The following is a 23984-nucleotide window of genomic DNA, read 5'->3' as shown; positions in this document are numbered from 1 at the left end:
GACTAGCAATAGCAATTAGTAAATAATGACTGATGAATGAGTTTCAATAGGCTTATGTCCCACTCCAACTTCCTGTTTCAATAATAAAATTGACTTAGTTAAGACTAGTATGAAATTGCCCTGTGATGTTTCCCAGTAAGAATTACATTTATCATTATTCTACATTTTCACAAGGAACCAGACAACATTTGTCTACTCTACTACATACATTTCATTTCATTTTTCTACCACGGCCACTAATGGGAAATCAAACTTTTGAAAATAATGTCTAGCAAGCTGCTATTTATTTATGCAAGAGCTAAAAGCAATGGTGCAGAGACCACTTTAATGGTTGTTACACAACCATTTGCATTGATATTTATTGGTCATCCTTTTTAACAAAGCAACAGATATATAAGGCACATTTTTTTGGCAAAATACACTGGCTGGATGAACAAATGCTTAAGCTCTGAAAGCAATAATTTTAGGGGAAAACACAAATAAACAGTGGTAAACTTTAAAAAGCTTTGACCTATGGCGCCAGTTTGGTTTAGGACAAAACTCATAGTCACAGTACAAAACACTTTGTGTCTCTTCCTAGTAAAAAGAGATTACACCACTGGCAGAACACAACATCATCAAAATTCACCATATATAATATATTCATAAATATGCAATAATAGAGAAATAGATTCATACTAATGCCTGTTTGGTCCAAAGAACAGTAGTCAGCTAAAGTACAGTGTTAATCCAAATACATACTGAGAAAAAGACACACAACCCCAAGATCTTCTACTGTCTCACCAAGAGACCCCTGAGCAATGTCGTTACTGTTTGGCACTTTTTGTCTCTCTTACCATTACAAGAAATATTTTTAAAAACAAAAGAAACATATAAGCTAAAATTATGATGGCATTGGCAAGCTAACAGCGCCATGACATTAAAAAGCTCGGTTTAAACATTTGTAAGTTTTATAACACTGCAATTTCAATAATAAGCCTTTGACAAATATTAGATCATGCTTAACAGATCAGTACTTTATGTACATTCAAATATGAATGCATATGAAAATATATAAAATAAAATTTAATTTCTATTTCAATGTACATTCATCTGATCTGTTAACATTACAGATCTATGATCTGTAATATTATGTTATTTTTTTTGTTATTAATTAACTATATTCTATCCTATAATCTGTGTATCATAAACTCTTGATGTATCTATATTTGCAGGTTTTAAGAGGTACCTGCCGAAAGGCAAAGATTTTGCAATGGTAGATGTCTTTAAGTGAAACTCAACAGTAAAACTGAACTGAAACTTCAAAGTATCAATAACATTGTCATCAGTGCAGCCCAGTGTAATAAGGGTACAATAAGAACGTGAACTAAATTAGTGAGATGGCAAGTCTGCAGAATTTTAAGAAACATTAAAGCTGTGCTATTAATAAAAAGCAGCAAGCACATTGCACAAAAGAAATCAATAATATTACAAATGACACAAGAGCACCCTGAATCAAAGCTCAACACCACAATCTAAAGCAGCTGAACAGCAGATGGACTTGAGTCATTGAAAATTCCAGTTTTGATGGATCTAAAATGGCAGCTAAACAAGGCCTCACATATGTACATATCAATTTGAAGAACAGTAGTTTAACCACCCCAGGCAGATGTATATGTCCCAGAGATGAGAGAGGGAAAGAAAAATATTGTGCAGTTCTTTGTTTGGGCAAAGAATTCAGGAAAACAATGCAAAGAGCCCAAAGGTTCATTTCGACAGCTTACTAATGACACGAATGAGAGCTGCATTTTCATCCTTCAGTCTCTGGTTATCAGCACGCAAATCCACAAGCACCTAGAGGGGGAGGGGGGGGGGGGGGGTTTGACAGAGAGTGAGATGAGAAGGCCCACATGGAGCCTGTATATGCATGGAACTTTGCAGAAAGCTCTGCAGATTTGGTGACGACCATCATTTCACAAATTCTACAGAGCTCACACCTTTTATGTTTATTTATTAAGTTGTGTTTAGCTATCAAATTGTGTTTAGCTGTCAAAAGAGTCTAGTAATCTCATAGCTCTTTTTTTATTTTTTATTACCATGTTTAACACAGATTTTCCATGTAAAAACAGTCAGCAAATTTTGCATAATTAGGAGATTCCTGATAAATTTTAAAGCTCAAGTTCTTACTTTGAGTTCATCTTCTAACTCAGATGCTCTCCGTTGAAGAACTTTCTTTTCCTGTGTGGAGAGCAGATAAAAAATAATAAAAAAACACTTTACAATAAGGTTCATTTCGTTAACATTTGCGCATTATGTGAACTAACAATGAATAATACTTTTACATAATTTATTAATCTAGGTTAATGTTAATTACAACACGTACTAACATTTTAAAATTTCAAGCCATATAAATCACATGAATGTATTTTAAAATACATTTAATTAATAGATGTAAAGTAAAAAAAAATAGTTTAAACAATTTTGATTATTGTTTGTTCATAACACCAATGCATTAACTAATGTTATCTAATGGTATGACATTGTGCACTGTAAAAAATTAATTGAGAAAACTTCAAATCTGCGTTCAGATTCAAAGGTTTTGTAAACTGGAAAATATGTAGTTGTTTTTATTAATTTTCTTACAGTGTGAGAACTTACAAATCTCTCCAGCTCCAGTAGGGCTGGTCTGTCTGATCCATTCTCTTGATTCTGATTACATGCAAACAAACAGAACAGAAAAAAGAATTCTCTCTCACTTTAGTGGTTCAACATATCCCTTCAGTCTCAGGACAAGAAAAAACACCTCTCACCTGTTTGAGTTTCTCCAGCTGAACTTTACTTTCATTTAGCTGCAGTTGAGTTTCCTGCAGTTTCTCTTTTAGATCTCCATTCTCTTGCAACACCTGCAGATACAACTGAGATGACACACAAGAGTGTAAACCAGCTGTTTTATTACTCATCAGTATCTTAATAATTGTTGTGTAAAAAAATTAATTACCTTTCTAAAAGAATGAGAAGAGTGTCTGGAATCATCTAACAGAGGATCCCTACAAAAACAAACAACACTGTTAAAAATATTATTGCAAAAGCCTCAACATTACTCTCTCAATGTGAGCTTATAAGCAGCTTATTTAAAACTGTGCACAAATTAATCTGCCAATTCCGACAGGCAAACCCCAAAGCCACATCTATGCAAAGTGTTCTTGTCACAAGCAGAACAAAAAACACAAAACGCAACCCAAACCACTCAAACAAAGCTATACACCAGGAGATGTAGAAAACCTTAAAAAACAAACCTTGTGCTCTTGTCTTTTTCAGCATCTTCATTTGCAGCCATATCATCCGTCTGAACAAAAGTAAAATGCCAATACAAGTCAGTCATTTTACATTTTTTAAGTAAGGAATTTATTTTGCCACTAGTGACACCAAACACAACTGCAGTAACTGGTGTTAAAATGTTCTCGCTGTACAAAGCAATCGGCCTAGCAACAAGAATACTATATTAATTCTGAAATCCTCTATGGTAATTTTCAATACAATCAATAACAAAGATGCAAATGGCATCACTTGCATTTGTATGAAACAAGAGAGAGTGAGTTTGCAATGTGATGCAAAATACACTAAAGTAACACCCAGTTGTTCCTTCTGATATACAAGTTTTGGGACGACTGCTGCATCAATTTAGTGTTGAGGTCTTTGTCAAGGTTGGAAATTAAAAAATGTTGCCCAATATTTGCCCATTGATTTACAGAAGACTTTTTTACCCTTTAAGGGCAATTTTTTTAAATTACCTTGTTAAATTTATTAGTGTTGTATTTTATGTCAAATACTTAAATTTACTAAAATCTAAATTCTATACTGTTACCAATAATATTTTATCAACATCATCTTCAAACTGCAAAGGTGGAACATAAACTGCATCTGACATGGAGTTTATGTGTATTTAAACAGACTCAAAGCTGGCATTTATGTATTGTATTTATTCAACAATTGCATAAATGTAAATAGCCTACATAAAGTACTAATTATTTCCGATTATGAATGTTGTTCAATAAAACGTATAACTTAACCACTCCCCTCAAACCGTTACTCTGCTATGGGCGAGAGATGGAGAGGAGGAGCGCTGAAGTAAAACCCTGCCCTCTGTTAAATATTCCGTTTCACTCGGAAATGCGTCACAACACTTGAGAAAAGTCGTTTGCAACTTCCGGTTCACGCGGACTTTAATTTCCAAATCCTGGTCTCTGTTCATATCATAGACCCTTTGTCATTGACTGTTTGTATTTGCATATCCAGCTAAAATCATTATCATAAAAAAACATTATCATTTAACTTTTCATTCATACACTTAAAAAAGAAACTGGGAATCACTTTATCCACTATTTTAAAACAAGTCAAGAAGGAAACAACCACAAACTACTCCTGTTCTATAACATTGCTGTGGGCAACATTAGGTTAAAACATTAGCTTAAAATGAAGGCAGATCCATTTTTATTTTATTTTTTTACGCACACATATAATTATATATATATATATATATATATATTAGGGCTGTACAAACGATTAAAATATTTAATCGCGATTAATCGCATTAATGTCATAGTTAACTCGCGATTAATCTCACATTTTTATCTATTCTAAATGTCTCTTGATTTCTTTTTGTCCCATTCTTTTTTCTCATTTTAATGCTCTTTTTAACATGGAAAAGTGGATCGGCTTGCTTTGCGCAAATGTTTTTTATTGAAAACAACATTGGCATATACGGTGTTCAATTTCACACTAACATTCTCACTTGAAGCAAATCATCTAATCTCTCACACAATGTAACACTGTCCATCAATAAAAGGGTGAAAGAAATACTGACGAGGTAACATTACTGATATTGCCAACTGGGCGGAGAATTCGGATCAGCTGTGTGTGTGCTTGACCATTTCAGACTGGACGTGCTGAGATGATAGTTCAGTTCACAATGACAAAACACACAGATCACTTTGGTCTTGTCAATTGAACCATTTGGCAACTTTTTAAAAGTAAACTTTCCATTCAGAATCTTATTGGCATCCATTCCAGCGTCTCGTGCTCATCATTCATCCACTCAAAACGTAACGTTAAGGAGGTCGCACACCGGACGAGAAGCGCAGCGCCTCGTATTTAAAATTCAAACACATTATTCTCTATGAGTGTACACACACCGGCGGCGCCATTCAGCGTTTTTATTGCTGGCCATAAACTGAGAAAGTGCGTGTCCGGTGTGCGATACGAGTTGTCCTAGACTCGGCGCTGCGCTTCTCGTCCACTCTTTGGCCGGTTCGCAAGCCCAAACAAGTGTGTGCGGCGTGCCTGTTGTTTTGTTTCTGGTCTAGCTAGATCCGGTGTGGTGTTGTAGTTTTAATAACGTTACTAGTTGTTGCAAAATCATGTGAAAAAAAATCTACAAAGTTTGCTAGGCGTTAATCTCGCGATAAAATTTTTTACGCCGTTAAAATGGGTTTGCGTTAACGCCGTTAATAACACATTTAACGGACAGCCCTAATATATATATATATATATATATATATATATATATATATATATATATATATATATATATATTCTGGTGAGAAGCTGCAAAAAAGCACACTCTTTTTAAGTAGGCTACATTTAAATAAAAAAAATGCACTGGGAGTGAGAATGCAGAATGAGAAAAGAGTTATGAATGTTTGAAGCTCACCTCTTCAGCCAGCTGAACGATACCAGTAGAGCGTCTCTCTTTCCTCCCTTTCCTGCGATCTCTCACTCCTAGGCTTGTATCTGCCTCTCCAGATTCCTTCACTGGCTCTATGTCTATTGCAGAGAGAAAACTCTCAATATCAATACAGAACTCATACTGAATCGAAAAGATCCAAGAGTCATTACTCTCAACCGAAAGAGCAAATCCAGGTGCTTCACACACACTTGATAATAAGACTCACCTCTCTCAGCTGGTGTTACTGTGATGTTGGGGCTCACAGGCTGAACACTGAGGCTCTGAGGTTCATTGATTTTAACAATACTCCGTTCTGCTTCCTTAAGATCTGTCAGAGTTACTCCCTGGAAAAATAATTCATAATAAGGAAAAATAAGCATTTTGAACAGTGTGCACAATGTGAGTGATTAGGGGTGTGAACACACACCTGTGTTGATCGACGTGACTGCCGCATGAGACGCGAGCGAGCTTTCCTCTGAAACTCTGATTCCTCGTCTCTCACTGGAGCCTGAAACCTGAAAAACAATTGAATCATTATTCATGAACAGAGCTTAAATCAGCTTAAATTAAATATTTACATACTACTTTTACATACTGCTTAATAACTTAAGCAAAATTTGATAGTCAACCAATATTATAGTTAACCAATATTAGTGAAATTTTGTGATTCTCAATACCAACTTTTTAATTTTTATAAATTACAATAAACTACATAAAGAACTAAATATAGCTTCAAATCAAACAAGTAAATAGTAATAAAGAAGAGCAACAAGCACCATTACATTACAAGCAACGTACAAAATGTACATTTAGTATTTAGCAGTAGAGGGCTTTTTTAAGTTACTGAAGTTTACATTGTCATATACATTTTTATTTTAATATTGACTTGGTAGTAGCGGTACTTTTTGACATCACTAACTGCCTAATCTTGAAGAATTTGCACTCCAAATACTACCTAATGTGGTAAACTTTTGCAACAAGGTTCTATTGTTAACATTAAAAGTAGTTTTCATTTTTAATTAATTTTAACTAAAGCATTATCAAAACATAACATAACGGGCCCTAAACATGGCGCAATGCGGCATGTTTTTTGCTAGTTTCAGCCCGACGCAGTTATCATTTTCACGTCCTGTGCCACGTTGTTTAAATAGCAAATGCATTTACACCCATTTGTTCATCCATGGTCTGAAAACGAAGTGTGTTCAGGCGCATTGTTGGAGCATTGCTATTTTGAGGCATCTGAAATAGACTGTGCCATTGACCAACAAAAACCTGGTCTAAAGTCAATGGCGCAGTATTTATTTTTTTTGTTATTTTAAGAGTAATATGTTAGTAATATGCGCATATAGGCGGGTGCACAACGCGCGCACACTCTGCTTATTAAACACACAGGGACGTGCAGCAGCACACAAACATGCCAAATATTAAAAATAAAAGGATTACAATGTAAAAGATTAATATTGTGTACATAAAAATTTGGTGCAATCCGGCTTGCACGCTTTAACTTCGCGCACAAGCAGATCCGCTTCCTCTCTGGAGAAGCGTTGAGTCTTTCCGCTTGCAAATTCTGCCATGTAAATAGCGAATCCGCCGTGGCGCGAGTGCAACTGGCTTTTAAAGAGAATGGGAGATGACACTCTGATTGGTTTATTACACGTTACACCCAAAACACACCCATTACTCATTAAGAGAATAAAACAACCCTTAGAATTAAGACAACCCTTTTAGACCATTTTTCTCGTCGTTAAAGTAGAAAAAGTGGATTCGGACATGCCCTAAGTGCACTTGCGCTGTGCGCTTTAGACCATGCGATTAGATCGTTAAAATGGGGCCCAAAAGCATGAAAATAAAATTAAGTGTTCTTGTAAAGCATTCATTTCTTTGGATCAAGCGATCTTACTTCCTTCCGTCACCAGAGGCGTTACTGGGGCTCTCAGCGGGTGACTCTCGCCTCTGAGGGGTGGGCTGCACAACTGCGGTGCGACTCGCTCTGTCCTGATCATTCACCTTGACTTCTTTATCCTCACTGGTCTGAAAAACACAAACATACAGTGATTAACCACAAGCACCAACAGAGACATTCTGGCAGTGAAAGCTACGACAGAAGAGTGTGTGTCTTACCCCCGAAGGAGGAGCAATGCTTTCTGGAGACGATACTGTTGAACTTTCTAGAACAGAGAACAAAACAAACATCAAACAGATTGAACTTTCTTCGCGCGACTAATACTCTGTATTTTAAACTTTTAAATAGTCTCACGCGGAAAAAACATTTATGTCCACTAACGAAAAATGGAGACGCCGATTGTTTTCATGTCCGCTGCGGACATTAATAGGCAAAACCTCTGCAAAAAAGGAGAGCAAACATGAACGAATGGAAGGACAGAGCAAAGAAGTGTTTTAGGGATGCTGGGAAACCATATGTGAACCGGAGAGGAGAGCTAAAACGAGGAAAAAGTCCACCGAAAGAGGTGAGTGTAAGAACCGTATATGTACAAAGTATCTACCTAACGTGAACGGTTACAGTCAGAGGGGCGTCGTCTACTACAGTTCACATAGCTCACTCTGTGTAACGGATCAAGTCATGAAGGGGTCCAAATGAAAGCTGTACTCCTTATAACCACGGAGAAATTAATTAAAATGGTTTAGCTGCGTTTGATGTCCCTGTACTGTATTGTCTGTATTTGTCCTGTGATTTACGTTATCAAAAAAATAAAAAATAAAAATAAATTGAAAGAAAGAAAGAAATGCTTAATATTTTCTTTAAGATTCTGTTACTGTATTTAAACTAAGATAAAGGAATCAGATCTCCAGTGGTTTAAAGTTATATGATGAACTGGATTTATACTGTTATTCCACATTAACTGGACATATACCGTTCTTCCACATTCCAGAAATGTAAATTACTCTAACTTTCTATTTTTAAGATTGACACTGAAAAATCTTATCTCATTAGAATTGGGAAGCTTTAGTTGTCTATCTTCAAGTAAAATAAAAATATATAATATAATGTTCACAGTCCAAAAAAAAAAAATACATATATTATTCGAAATTTGAAAATATGGACTTATATGGTTCTTCGTCTCAAGTCTTCAAATGATCAAACAGTCTAAAAATAGATATCTGGAACATTGGGATCAGGAAACTAAAATACAAAGTAAATTACAATTCTATCGAACTCTGCAAATCAAATTATGAATTGGAAGAATATCTCCAGAGTGTGAGAGACACAAAGCAGAGACGGATCCTGAGCAACTACAGGCTCAGTGAACACAGCCTAGCCATTGAGACCGGCAGACACAGAAAGAGCTGGTTACCCCGAGAGCAAAGGGTGTGTGTTCACTGTAGGACAGGAGAGATCGAAACAGAGACGCACTTCCTCCTTCACTGTCACAAACACAGCTCAATCAGAGACCAAATTCACAAACTTATTAAGAACTTTACAGCCATGACTGAAGTAGAACAGATAAATATAATACTAAGATAGAGAAAAACAGCAGCACTGGCTGCCAGATACGTGCGTGTGTGTGTGTGTGCCACAGCCTGAGAGACAACAGGTGAATGTGTGTGTAATGTGTGTGTCTGACCACAGTGTGTTTCCCTACTGTCCACCACAATGACCCTCAGTAATGTGTGTGTGTATGTGTGTGTGTGTGTGTGTGTGTGTGTGTGTGTGTGTGTGTGTGTGTGTGTGTGTGTGTGTGTGTGTGTGTGTGTGTGTGTGTTAAAACACTGTGGTATCAAATGTTCACACATATTTTAATTTGTTACACTGTTAATTTGTACAATTAATTTAATTTGTACATTTAAATTAAGCTATGTTATAATATTTTTTATAATTATTCTATGTATTCCAAGCTGTGGCAATATTGTATTATGTACAGTCATGCCAATCAAGCAATTTTTGAGTTGAATTGAATTGAGTAACAAACCTGGGCTACTTTCTCTCTCATCGTTGAGACCCAGGCCACCTGAGACCCCTCGTTCTTTAGACTGGTCCTGTACACATATTTTGTCCCTGCTGCTCATCCGGCACACAGAGCTTCTGAGAGAGAGAGACATGAGTGAAGATGCCGTGACAGACAAAGACGAAAAGACAAATCATCTTTCTCACCTGCGTTTTCTGTTTGCAGTGTTGGCATTTGAGATCTGTGAATTCTGTAGCTCAATAAGTGCCTGTTCAGTCCTCCACTAAAATAAACAGACACAAAAATGTATATAATCGTCACACTTCATTAATATTGGATCTAAATAGACCCGATTTAATTCATTTTCTGATTAAACATCACACAGTAGTAATGAGTGACATATTTCACTAGTTCTGTCAGGACCACTATCATCAAATACGATAGACAATTAGCATAAAGTTTGGATTGGCGGTATAGTTCCGTTCTGGGGGAGAACTCCCTGTGCATCCATGCAGCCTAGCAGGGAGAGCAGAACTAACCCCTCTTAGGGTAAACAGAACAGAACCAACATGAATGTATTGCAGATATCATTGATTCAAGATTTTAAAGTACAGCATAATTCAGGAATTTATTCTGATTCAAGGGGAATCAGAATGCCAAATCCTGACTGGATGAGAGGAGGAGCTGGGGATGGAGGAGGGTAATGCGGTAGCTGCTGATAATACTGAAAGAGCTTATATATGTTTACAGTGATAGGCGTCGCATTCCTATAGGTAGACGTGGATCAGCTGAGAGTCAGCTGATGCTAGCTTGACTAACGTGACCTGCCAGAACTGATGCTACGCTTGATGGTTGAGGCTGCACCAAAATTTTTACTTGGGTACAAAAATAAATAAATAAACAGCCAAACTTGACAATGACACAATGACTCGTTCATTGAAATAAAGGTTGTCAATAGATTCATTAATAAGTTAAAACATTAATCTAGTTGGTTTTTAAGGAAAGAAAAAATATATATCTTTATATACTTTATTTATATATACTATATATTTATTTCTTATTTTTACTGGTTTCCATGTGTATATGTGTTAAAGGCCTTAAAAGTCTTTAATTAGCCTCGTATTATGAACTTTAGGAAACATGGACAGATCATTCAAAAGGTCTATTGGTAAAGGTTGTCAATTGACCGTTCGCAAAAGCCACGCCCCTTAGTTATTGTTACTACGCCCGTCAAACAATTGAGAACCATAGCCATGGCTGGGTTGAGCTCCATACATTAAGTGATTGGTTTTGGAGTAATGAAGCAGACATATCCTCCAGGGCACGACAGAAAGTATAGACAGAATAGCGCACGGGAGCACATGCACAAAACAGTTTTGTAAAATTATATATCAATCATTTTTATTTGATCATATATCATTTTACAAAACTGTTTTGCGCATGTGCTCCCGCGCGCGCTATTTCAGTCACAACACTGCAATCAGAGGACGCGCTGAAACCATGTTCTCTTCATTCATAACTCGTAGCCGACTGAGAAGGATATATTTGTGTAAATAGTTGCGCAACTGCGCGAACTTTGTTTTGAAGTTTAATGTTTGAGTTCCAGAGGAATTTGTGACTGTGTTCCTGTTCAACCACATCAAAGTTTCGTAATTAGTAAGTCCGTGCTCTTTGTCTTTTTTTCTCTTGTTTGCTGACTGATGAGGGGGCCGCAGTGCCGTAGTGAAACGGTGTTTGTACATGTAGCCTATTTTTTAATAATAGTTGAAAGCAATCATAAAATACAGCAAGTTTTAAGCTCGTGCAGACCTCACTGCCATAGGCGCATCGTTTCACTGTCTTGCTGAAATCGGAATGTTTGACGGAGGTCCTTCTCCTTAGTTACAGTTGCTGAGCTAGGATTGGACGAGAACCGTTCGAGGGTGGGGTTTTGCGAACGGTCAATTGATCGCTCGCCAAGACCCGCCCCCCTTAGTTACTGTTGCTATGTCCGACAAGCTACGCCACTCTCACGCCACACCATGTTCTCACGCAGTGAAAAACACAACACGGAGCAGAGAGGACACTGACAACGCGCTGACAGACCAGGTTACTTTTCGGTTACTTTTGATATTAAACGTATTAAACAAAGTCTCACCTTTCAAAGTTGGTCATTTTTTTAAATATATTTAAACAATAAATACCGTTTTGTGGCTCTTTAATGTGCCTGACAGATCTCTGTAGAGCCTCAGTCAAAACTGCTCGTGAACCGATCATCTCTTCCTTCTAGTTCATTTATAGCATCAAATAAACATGAATGAACATAAGAAGGAATGTTGTTTTAACCGCGGAAAGATGTCAGTACACTCTGTTTTTCAAGTTCAAATCCTCCCATGTTAATCTACGAACTCTCCTGACTGCTTTGTCGGACAAAATGGCGGATGGCGAAGTATGATTGGTCAGATCACCGGTCAATCAAGGTCTATATATATATATCAGTCTAGGAGGAATAATTGACAACCTTTAACAATAGACCAGATTCGGCCCACAGGCCACCAGCTGAAAAGGCATGCTATATTACATGCAACATGCTGTGAATTTCTTCCTTTTGTGTGTCTAAAATGACTGATTGATTTAGATAGAGTTGTGTGTCTGTGTGTGTTCTCACATTAGCCTGTCTTTGAGACAGCTCTTCTAGTAAAGACACAACGCTCTCGTCCGCCACATCAAATGGAGTCTGACCCTTAAAAAAACAAAAAAAAACTTTCAGTTATCATTTCCCAAACATTCACGCACACCCACACACATTATGAAACAGAATTATGGCTAACTGCAGTGCTGCTGCTGCTGCCTGCAGAACGGTGGTGCATTTTGACACAAAACAGTAGCACCACACTTCCTCTTCCTTTAAGAGAGAATGAGCCCTCTGCACTTATTTTTTTGCTATTGCTATTACTTTCCCATTTAGAACTATGGTACATTTCTATATTGGCTGTTGTTAACACATTTCTTGATGTGAACTGAGTAAATGTGGCACAATGGTGGATTTGACTTTGTACCAGGTGTGTGTATACCTGTCTCAGGAAGACAGCTTTGTTTCTCAAAGACAACCGTTATAAGCAAACATAATTTTGCTCAATCAGTGCATTCAATCCCTCTATCACTCACCCCATTGCTAATGGCCTCCATGTCACACAGCTGCTCAGCAAGCAGACGACAGGCCTCACTTTGACCCCAGTGAGCCGCAGCATGGAGAGGAGTCCAGCCATCATAGTCTTTATAACTCACATCCAGACCACACTGACACAACAATCTGAGAGAGAGAGAGAGAGAGAGAGAGAGAGAGAGAGAGAGAGAGAGAGAGAGAGAGAGAGAGAGAGAGAGAGAGAGAGCGAGAGGTATTTGAAGTCAACTGTGTGTTCAATATAATGTAGACACAAGCTCTGTTCCAACACAGAACTTTTTTTTTTTTATGTTAACACATATGCACAGTATGCATTGCACATAGCTAAAAAGAATATCACACAATGAATATTTAGGGGAAAGTGGCTAGTTTTTCAGTTATTTTGATCCATTTCATTCTTCCATGTTAATAACCAAAGCAATGTCACACAATGTGACGTATCAGTGTTTAAATTTTATCTGAATTGTGATTAATTTAGCTATAACTAATGTTTTATTTAGGCCATTTCTATTTTACTTTTCCTAAAATTACATTATGAAGAAAATAATATTAGTACGTAAAATAATTAATCCCAAAAATGCCCCCTTAGATTTATGATCAAATGGATTTTGCAGGCAACTTTCAAATAAATAAATAAATAAAAAAAGGTACCTTTGGTAATCACATTTATGGTAAATAAATATTATTAGTGCAGCAAACTCATTGCCGTTTTGAATCCAAAAAATATGTGATTTGTGCAGAACCACAATTTTTGAGGAGTGGTGAGGAAACCAGTCCATAATTCTATGCAAATGACCACTGAAGACTTTCGGCGTTTAATGAGATATGTATTATTAATCCACATGTCTGTGTTATGTGAAAATGCTTTTTTCACAGCTGATTGCATGCTTACAGCAGTGCAAGCACAAGCACAAGCATTTGCACTCTAACACCTACAACATGTGACCACAAGTGGCAACAGATAACAGCCTCTAATTTACAAAACACGCTTCCATTACACACAAGCTTATTTTTTCTGAAGTATCTTGAAACTGACAAAAGTAATTAGAATCCATCATTGTTTATTCCATAGTAAATAATGCAAATAATAAAAACAGAATTTGCTTTGGGCAAAAATGATGGGAGCCTGAACCTAAAATTTTGTTGCACAGTCTTTAGAGGCAAACAATGCAATGATTTCTGATGCTTGGCAGTACATTTCGCTCCAGAAAGCCTTGATAGTGTCAAGATTTCATTGTGCTCTGCACAGATTCAAGTGTTGACATGCCTTACCAAAAAGCTCCAGTGGACATTCTCCCAAAATAATTGTGGCCTGTCAATATACCTTTCTTTTTTTTTTAACAGTAGAGCCTTCCTGGATCTTCCATGAAACCCACTGTTGCTCAAAAAGCAGAGGATGGTGCAATCTGTCACTGATGTCCCCTGACCTTGGAGTTCAGCTTGCATCTCTTTGGAAGTTTTAGGCAAATCAGTTTGTTTGAATCATCACTAAAATACAATTATTTGAATTTATTTTCTAGGGGTGCCAACAAACCTATCCAGGCCATTTTTTTATATCTCTGTAGAATTAACAATAATTTATATATTTTCCCACTTTCTTTCTCTTTCTTTCTTTCTTTCTTTCTTTCTTTCTTTCTTTCTTTCTTTCTTTCTTTCTTTCTTTCTTTCTTTCTTTCTTTCTTTCTTTCTTCACCAAAGGCATGCAGATATACATGAGACCATTCCTTTTAATTGAATCAGTTTTCTGAAGGAATTAAGCATTTTTTGAGCTGTAAGGGTATGTCTGTATATTCAGGTTTTCCAATGCCATGGTTTTGGGATTCTGGTTCATCAAAGAAAACAAACAGTTGCTGAGAGGAGTATATTAAAATAAGTATATATTTTTGATTTTGTTTTAACATGCTTGTTTTTTTTTAGGCCCCTTGGAAGTTTACTGAGGCCCTCTAGAGCAGTGGTTCTCAACTGGTTTGGCCATGGGACCCACATTTTCCCATGGTCATTAAGCCACGACCCACTGATCCTTATTTTTCTCTTCATTGAAGTGATACAGCACGCGAGCAGAGTACAAGGTCTGACAGGACAGGGAAATTAGTTTTTCTGACGTGAGAGACTTTTTATTTCGTAACAAGTTACGAAAATAACTTAAGAATAATGACACTGACACATACTGTAGCTTAACAACATCTCATCTGACAGAGATTCTGAGTCAGGACATGTTTTTCTAAGGCACTCTTGACTTAAATTCTGTCTGACAAGAGTCAATAGCTTTCATGCACATCTTTCAAAATAAAAGTCTTGCATTAGAATGCATTAGAAAAAACATTTAGAATAAAAAAAAAATTGTTGTTGATGTTGTTTCGTTGACTGAACAGTCTGCAACCCACTCAAAACGGTCCTGTGGCTCACCAGTTGAGAAACACTGCTCTAGAGGGCACAATCACTGGTTTAAATGATCAGACCAAATGTAACTGTGGTGAAAGTTTAACTATTCCCAAAAAAGTAAGTTACTTCTGTCTCATGACTAATATTAACTCTTTAGTCTTTGTCTGCCCTCACATTATAGAATGAAAATGTAGGGCGGACTTAATTTTGTCCATTGGGAATTGATTGAAATGTTGTGGTTTGCTATTGCTATGATCTCATGTGAGTGACAGGTTGTCCCACCCTCGCGCCAAAAAAAAAAGGTCATCAGAGAAGAGAAGAGATGTCATTGCAAGAGGGAGGGGAAGTTATTATTTGTGTTATACTGTATGTGACCCTGGATCACAAAACCAGTCAAGTCGCACGGTTATATTTGTGGCAATAGCCAACAATACATTGTATGGGTCAAAATTATAGATTTTTCTTTTATGCCAAAAATCATTAGGATATTAAGTAAAGATCATGTTCCATGAAGATATTTTGTAAATTTCCTACCGTAAATGTATCAAACATGCATTTCTGTGTGTGAATGCAGCACAATCACGAACATAACTGGACGACTTTAAAGGTGATTTTCTCAATGTTTAGTTTTTTTTTGCGCCATCAGATTCCAGATTTGCAAATAGTTGCATCTCGGCCAAATATTGTCATTTCCTAACAAACCATACATCAATGGAAATCTTATTTATTCAGCTTTCAGGTTATGTATAAATCTAAATTTAAAAAAATTGACCTATGTGACTGGTTTTGAGGTCCAGGGTCACATATGATGTGCACAGATTAACCACATATAGAATACATAGTGCACAGATACTGCAATAATATAATATAATATAATATAATATAATATAATATAATATAATATAATATAATATAATATAATATAATATAATAATAAATACTGCAATATTCCATGAAAAATAGGAATTGCCATTTTTTTGTTTTATGATGACTTTAAAGTCTGGATGAACCATAAATTGAGACATTGCAACATTCCATGAAGCATTTTGATTTCAAGGTGACTTTAAAGTTCATCTCAATAGTGAGTGTGTTTGTAGGTTTGCCTTTTAATGCTTTCTCCTCCCCTCTTCCTATTCCTATCAGTATTATCAGCTTCCTATCCTCTTCCTTCTAGTTATTCTTTTTCTCTTCAGTTCAGTCACGTTTTGAGATATCATGCAGTCAGTGTACATGAAGCTGATAAGCCTTCTACTCTAAACAGCTCAGAGGCACACTCCACTCCTTCTCCACTTTGCATAGAGACATAAACAATGGCTATTCTATGAACAGAGAACCGCCCAATGGCGTGATGGAACACCCTGCATGAGTATGGGGTGTTAAACTAGTCAAATAAGGGTGGATTGGTCTCTAGGATTTGAGACATACCAAACACTACAAAATTCATTAATCACTGAGATACTAGTAAAACTCTTAAAAATGTTGCATTATACCACGTTACCATCATATGAGTTAAAATTTTGCAATGCCAAGGATTTTTCCCCCACATTTCCTTGTTTGGATTCATACTTACTTAATGGCCTCCAAATATCCTTTAGCTGCTGCAACATGTAAGGGAGTAGCACCAGTCCGGGGGTGGCAAATATTAGCAGGTAGCCCATCTGTGAGCCAATGGCGGGCATCATGCATGATCCACTCCTCTTCTGCCCGCTTAGCTGCTTCCACATCCATGCCTGATGAGAGATAGACTGATTATAAGTGCATCTCCTACATTTCTGCATAAAACAACACAATATGCAAGATTCTTTGAGGAGAATTATCTAATCTGCTCCTACAGTAGTCACATTCAAATCCAGACTCAAAACACATCTGTTTAGCTCTGCATTTAATGAATGAGCACTGTGCCACTGTTTGTACTGTACTGTATTTTTTATTCTAAACTGTTTTAATTATTCTTATTTCTTTTGAATATTTTAATTTATTCTATGTAAAGCACTTTGAATTACCATTGTGTATGAAATGTGCTATATAAATAAACTTGCCTTGCATAATAAATTTGAGTCTGTAATTATTATTATTCATTTTAATCTAACCAGCTGATGGTGGTTTGGAAAAACAAATTATTTTGTCAAGTTATTTGTGAATGAATATAGGGTAAATATATAAAAAGTTACACAATACATTGAGTAAAAATGCCTTTAAGTTATGTTTCATTTGTGTGACTCGATCAAAAAGTAAAACTGATTTAAGCCAGTACACTAAAGGGATATTTAGTTTTCCCAAAAATGTTGTTTCTGGAAAAATGGTTGGTAATCACATGGTTTTGGTTACCAATGATTTTTTTAACGTACAAAAATACCTTTTTGCATTTCTTAAAATATAATTAGAGAAAATAAGAAAGTCATACAGTTTTAAGGACATGAGAGGGTAAATCAGACAAAAAATTGGGTAAACTATATCTTAAAGGGGTGGTTGATTATGATTTCACTTTTCTAACTTTAGTGAGTGTGTAATATTGTTGTTTGATCATAAACAACATTTGCAAAGTTACAACGCTAAAAGTTCAAAGCAAAGGAAGATATTTTCTTTTAAAGAAATTGCTTTTTAAAGGGGTGGTTGAGTATGATTTCACTTTTCTAACTTTAGTTAGTGTATTGTTGCTATTTGAGCATAAACAACATCTGCAAAGTTACAACACTCAAAGTTCAAAGCAAAGGGAGATATTTGCTTTTAAAGAAATCGTTTTTAAGGACTACAACAAACGGCTGGTAGGGACTACGCGACATTCCTCCCGGGTTAGTGACTTCACCAACCCTAAAATTGACATAAACCCGCCCCTGGGAAAGCGATTTATAGATTATCAGGAAAGAATATGCTAATCAATGACTTGCAAATGAATAGCAAACTCTACATCAGCTACATAAATTCATCAACTAGCAATTCAGAAATGTCCTTCTTGAGTCTCTCCATCATTGTCTGACTCTGGTTTGAACATACCAGTAAAAGGCTTAAAGTTTTAAAAAATTTCAGTGCATGTCTGTGTGAGCTGCTAACACACACCAGCCCTCTGTGCCGGGAGCAGCAGCTCATTTGTATTTAAAGGGACAGACACGATTCATGACATCTCAAATGTTATGTTGTTGTCTAACCATGTGTTGATGTGTGTTCCTGCAGCAGTGTCTCTGTGGCCTCATCCTCTGCAATGTCCAGTGGTACATCACCATCACAGTTCACTGTGCAGAGAGATGCACCCTGCTGGAGCAGAAATCTGAAACACAAATGTAACTTACATTGTGAACTCTGGAATGAGCCTAAAAGTTTACGGCAGTCAGAAAAATGTATAGTTCACTATAAACTATAGTCAAGGACAACAGTCAAGTTGTACAATGTCTAAGTAACAGTACCAGCAAGCACAGTATAATAAATACTAACGGGGTTCACAACATTTACAACAGTCCAAGTACTTTTACCAGTTAATTAGGTAGAAAAATAATTTAAACCCTCTAAATCACACAACTCTGTCCACAAATGCAAATACATTTAAAAACTGTCACAATGTAAGCAACTTATAATTGTTCTATTGGCAATTCAACTTTCAGCCTCAGTACTACCTTAAAAATCTTCACATGAATAGTAGTATAATATAAAAAAGCAGCGCCAAGATTTAGCTATCGTGTTTTATGTCATAGCTTTTACTGTTCACGATATCACTGCGCACAATAGAAGATTGTTGTTTTCATTGTACAGCATTGTTTTGTAATGTAAGGTAGAGTGGTTCTTAACCAGGGGGTCAGGGAGCACTAGCAGGCCTCAGCAAACTTCCCAGTGGACCTCAAGATGACTTAAAATGTTTTTTTAAAAACAAAGAATCACTTTGTAACAAAAAAAAAAATCAAGTTGTCTTTTTTTCCTTTTTAAGTGTGAACCTGGAAAAGTCATGTAAATTAATAAAATCTTACAACTACATTTGTTAAGAATTTACATTTTTCTAGTTATGCCAAGCTCTAAAATATTTTATTGGGTAGAAACTGAGTTATATATATATATATATAAACATTAAATTAACTAATTCATAGTCATAATGGTTTGATAAGAGTAATAAGGGTCTTGAGGCAGTGCTAGTTTGTAAATTAATATCTTAATCTCATAACATATTTCAATCACACTCAACATCTCAAAGCAATCTCAAAGCTAGCTAATCGCTAAACACAATAGAACACCTTGAGACAGACTCAATCTAGGCACATTTTCATTAAATTCTGTCATAACATACGTTGTTATCTCCAGGTTCCCACAGGATGCAGCCACATGAAGAGGAGTCCAACCCTCACTGTCCACCTGGTTAACTTTGGCACCCTGAGACAGAAGAAATTCCACCATCTCCATACTGCCATCAATACAGGCCTGGGAAAGAACACCATGTACAGTCCATCAGATTATTACAGAAATGCACCAACATTAAAGTCAGCATGAGACAGATGATGCAATTAATCAAAACAGGGAGTTCTTCCCTTTTTTGAAGTATATCTGACTGAAACAGCTTCTCGAACTAGAAAAATGTACTTGATTCTGTCCATCGGGAATTGATTGGATCGTTGTGGTTTGCTATTACTGTGATCTCACGTGAGTGACAGGTTGTCAGGCCCATGGGCCGGTAAACACGTCAACGTGGAAGATATGTCATTGCAAGAGGGAGGGGAAGTTATTTTGATTGAAGGATAATGAGGGCACATGAATTTAAACAAATGATGTGCATGGATAAATCATTTATAATAAATACTACAAAACTCCGTAGAAAAATAGGAATGGTCAATTTGATTTCATGGTAACTTTATAAAACTATAATTATTTATATGTTTCGGCTGATAACCAATAAATTACCAATGTTAAAATTCTGTACTACTTTGTGTGAATAAATTAAAAGTAACGCAACCATTTTATGTTACTTAACTGCAAGTTGAGAAAAGGTCCTAAAATCATGGACCACTTTCATGACTGCATTTCAAAGGTCATCAACATCGTAAATCCTGCAAAGTTTATATTTATCTTTTTTTTTTATTATACATGTATGGATTTAAAACACTATACTATTTTACCTTTGCATCAAATACAAGAAACTAGTTAATGCTGCAGTGAGGGTGTTTCTATTACAGCGACTGTGGGAGTAACGGAAAATATTGCGTCTTTCTCTTATCTGACTGCCGTTATCAATTTCTGTCATTAATTACTCACCCTCATGTTGTTCCAAATCCGTAAGGCTTTCATTCATCTTCAGAACAAAAATAAAGATCTTTTTAATGAAATCTGAGAGCTTTCTGTCCCTCTATAGACAGCTACGCAAATGACACTTTGACGCTTCAAAAAGTTCATAAAGTGATTGTAAAACTAATCCATATTAATTGAGAGGTTTAGTCCAACATTTTCTGAAGAGACATCTCTTAATGTGATGAACAGATTGAATTTAGACTTTTATTCACATATAAGCATTCATCAACTCACACATCAGTTGTGGTAAACAGAGGCTCAAGCATGTTCACTTGACTTGCGAGAACCAATGAGGTTCATTCTCGTGTGTTATGAAGGACGTTTGAGCTTCCACATGAACCAATGAGGTTCATTCTTTCGGTTACGCAGCACGTTTGAGCTTCCACATGAACCAATGAGGTTCATTCTTTCGGTTACGCAATGCACACATCACAATGCAAATCAATGGTGGTACAGAAGCTACATTGCATCTGTACATAACATACAGTTGTTATGATCTTTATTGTTATTCAGATGCTCAGGACACTGTTTAGCTATAGAAACGGGTAGATGGAGTAGTACACCAATGACAGAAATAATCTGTAGTTATTGTAAACTAACTAATATCTCTGCGATTGAAGATGAGAAGCATTTTTTGTATGACTGTTCTTTGTATATGGATCTGCGTAAGAAATATCGGAGTGATCTCACACTTGTTGGTTATGTTTGTGTTGATGTGATAATTTGGACCGCTCAATTCATATGGATTAGTTTTAGGATCTCTGTATGAACTGTCTATGGAGGGACAGAAAGCTCTCAGATTTCAATAAAAATATCTTAATTTGTGTTCCGAAGATGAACGAAAGTCTTTCGGGTTTTGAAGGGTGACTAGCCTAGTTAATAACAGAATTTTCATTTTTGAGTGAAGTATTCCTTTGAAATGCAGTAAAATTCTGACCTGGTGTAAAGCTGTTATTCCATCTCCATTGGCACAGTTGACCACATCGTCATCTCCATTCGTTACTCGTACTTCTCTCAGCATCTCGTCTGCCTCCTCTGTGTCACCGCTAGCACACACTGCTAGGAACTCTGCAGTCTTCTCAAACCTTACCCGTAACCTGAGGAAAGGGAGAAACAGGCTATCTGGAATGGTATTGACATCACTGTGACACCTCAAAAACTATACAGTATTACACTGTTACTAAACTTGACAAATATTGTGTAATTTTGGGTTCTACACTGAGGTTCTACAACTGCCACCTTTAGCTTCAGCAACCATCAGGTCTAGGAACAATATTTTTAAATTGTGCCAGTTCTTTGATACTGTACATTAAGAATGGATAACCAGGAAACACATTCTACTAGGATAGTAATCCAATGCATGGCAGATGGTCCTTGACACCCAAAATAGCAAACTAAATCTAGAGATCTTCATTAAAGAGTTAAGCTGAGAAACACAGAAACAGATTTATTCGGAAATGCTTGTTTACATCGATGAACTATATCACTAATTAACTGTAAAATGTTCCCTTTGTTCTGTTTTTGCCATTATTGTGGTGGTGAATCTCTAAACCTGTTTTTTTTCTGCTGCTCATTGGTGTCTGTTCTGCCTCCATCAGGAGCTCCGGTGCTCGTCTCTCCTCTCCAGCGACTCCGCGGCACCGCCGGCTCTCTGTCTGTTCTGGAGCCCGACCAACGCGTCAGCTGCTCCCGACGCTTCGCTACCGCCGCGTCCCCCATAATCCAGCACTAAAGACACATTTTAAAGAGAAATTCCCATGATCACAGCTACAGGAACATATATGACACAGACACGCCCTCCATGCGCGCTGTTTACACTTCCTCATCACATTCACAGGAAGTTACTAAAAACATCTAACCAGTCATTAACGCTCACTTCTGTCCCACTCAAAATACCTGCCGATCGGAGATTTCGACGACCAGTAATAAAGTTCAAGAACCTGAAAAAGATTTTATGTAATTGCCATGACGTTTAAGGCTTTGGGTCAGAGATCAAAACTACAGTTCCACCTCCAGGCTGCAGAGGGCATAGCAGAGATAATTTCCAGCTTCCGGGCGGTTATACACCCCAAGGGATGGTGCATTAGCTATCATTTTTATTATACTTCCAAAATGTCATGTTTTTGCATTTCCCTTTTCAAACTTATTTTAAATTTGTATGAATACGCTGCAGTTCAATCACTGTGATGCACAAGGCTGTAAGAGGAGGTTCTGACGCTTTTATTTTTTCCCTTTTTTATTTCAAAATACTCACAAACTTGTTAACTATATCATGAACTATCTCATATATTCCAATTGTCAAATATGTGTGAGTGAATGTTTTTTTAAAACACCTTTATTATGTAAGGATGGAGAAATGAAGCCTCGTGAAGAAAAAGATTCGAGAAAAAGTCTCGGAGTAACGATTACAGTGCCATCTAGTGGTTATAAAATGAATACACTCTTCATTTATGTAATTTTATTCTGTACACAAATAAAAGCACAACAAGCTTTATATATTTTGATAATATATTTTATGTACCATAATGTCGCAATTCGTGCCAATAAAAGTCTATATTAATCAGTGCAATGCAATAACACACTGCTTAACTGTGTTGTGGGTGCCCAGTAATTAGGCAATTGATAGCTTTTTATAACTAAAGAGTTGAATATGGCATGCATTTGACATATCATAATTTGTGTAGTAATAACATAATCTGTATTGTTTATTCAACTTGTATAGCAGCAGTGTATCATAATGTAGCTTTGAAAGTTTGAAAATGAAAAGAAAAAAACATCCATTTGATGGGAAAATAAAATTAGAACAAATATGTGGGGAGATCAGGAATCAAGTGATTATTAAATGTACATAATTGTGGGTAAAGAAGATTATAGGCACAAAGAGGATTTTTAAATGAATTTTTAATGAGAAATTTTTTAGTTATTCTTTGGGCTGAGTCTATTTCTCCTCTTGAACAATACTTCCTCTTCCTCTTCCTTTGAGAACATTCTCTAACAGGTTACAGACAGATAAGGCTGGTGTACAAAAAATAAAATAAAATGGCAATGTCATCAGAACAGTTTTTTCCCCAATATTTTTGCTCTTGGTATGTTAATCTCTTTTATATCGCCCAAGAGCTATTATTGCATCAGCTGTGCCATGTGGTCCACAGCACCATTTAGCAGGTGCCATAAGGTGAAATAAAGATGTAGCTGTCACAGACTCACAGATTCAGCCATCAGCACTGCACCGTCCTTCAGGTACACGTACACCCACTTGTTTACAATCACTGGAGTAGCCACTCACTCATTGTCCAGTCTCTTCAGTACAGTGAACCACTGACTCACCTGTGTTTGTTACCTTCTTCGTCCTCCTCAAGCTACCGATCAGTCAGACTAATCTTCCATCATGCAAAGAGAAAGACTCACCCATGTTAGTTTGCATCGCAATTCAGAGAATCGGATCTGTTGGATTTACATCATGTAAAATCGTCCATTTCTCCTGAAATACATAAGTAAGTTAAGTGGCTGGTGAGCTGTGAGAAAAATAGCTACACTTAACTTTTACCAAACGTTACCCAATGTGTTT

At 36.6% G+C, this 23984-nt stretch overlaps 1 protein-coding gene across 6 annotated transcripts; it reads right to left on the bottom strand.

Moving 5' to 3' along the window:
• Window positions 1-266: 266 nt before the first annotated feature.
• Window positions 267-22440, bottom strand: ppp1r12c (protein phosphatase 1, regulatory subunit 12C). 6 transcript variants are annotated; one of them, XM_079627651.1, is made up of 21 exons: window positions 22313-22440; window positions 21969-22144; window positions 21354-21513; window positions 19425-19555; window positions 18301-18419; window positions 16725-16884; window positions 12757-12901; window positions 12257-12331; window positions 9816-9892; window positions 9634-9746; window positions 7826-7872; window positions 7605-7735; window positions 6132-6219; window positions 5931-6048; window positions 5690-5802; window positions 3276-3325; window positions 2978-3026; window positions 2790-2894; window positions 2623-2688; window positions 2167-2217; window positions 267-1833 (listed from the first exon to the last, which is right to left on the bottom strand). In XM_079627651.1, the coding sequence occupies exons 2-21, from the start codon at window positions 22133-22135 to the stop codon at window positions 1747-1749; spliced, it is 2052 nt and encodes a 683-aa protein (XP_079483777.1). In that variant the 5' UTR covers window positions 22136-22144; window positions 22313-22440; the 3' UTR covers window positions 267-1746. The 6 variants fall into 6 exon arrangements, with proteins under 6 accessions (XP_079483777.1, XP_079483780.1, XP_079483779.1 ...); XM_079627654.1 differs by having other exon boundaries at window positions 2638-2688; XM_079627653.1 differs by having other exon boundaries at window positions 9634-9743.
• Window positions 22441-23984: the final 1544 nt, after the last annotated feature.

This window comes from Phoxinus phoxinus (assembly GCF_949152265.1).
Source record: "Phoxinus phoxinus genome assembly, chromosome: 11".
NCBI classification, from domain to species: domain Eukaryota; kingdom Metazoa; phylum Chordata; class Actinopteri; order Cypriniformes; family Leuciscidae; genus Phoxinus; species Phoxinus phoxinus.
This window is presented reverse-complemented; position numbering and strand designations above follow the sequence as displayed.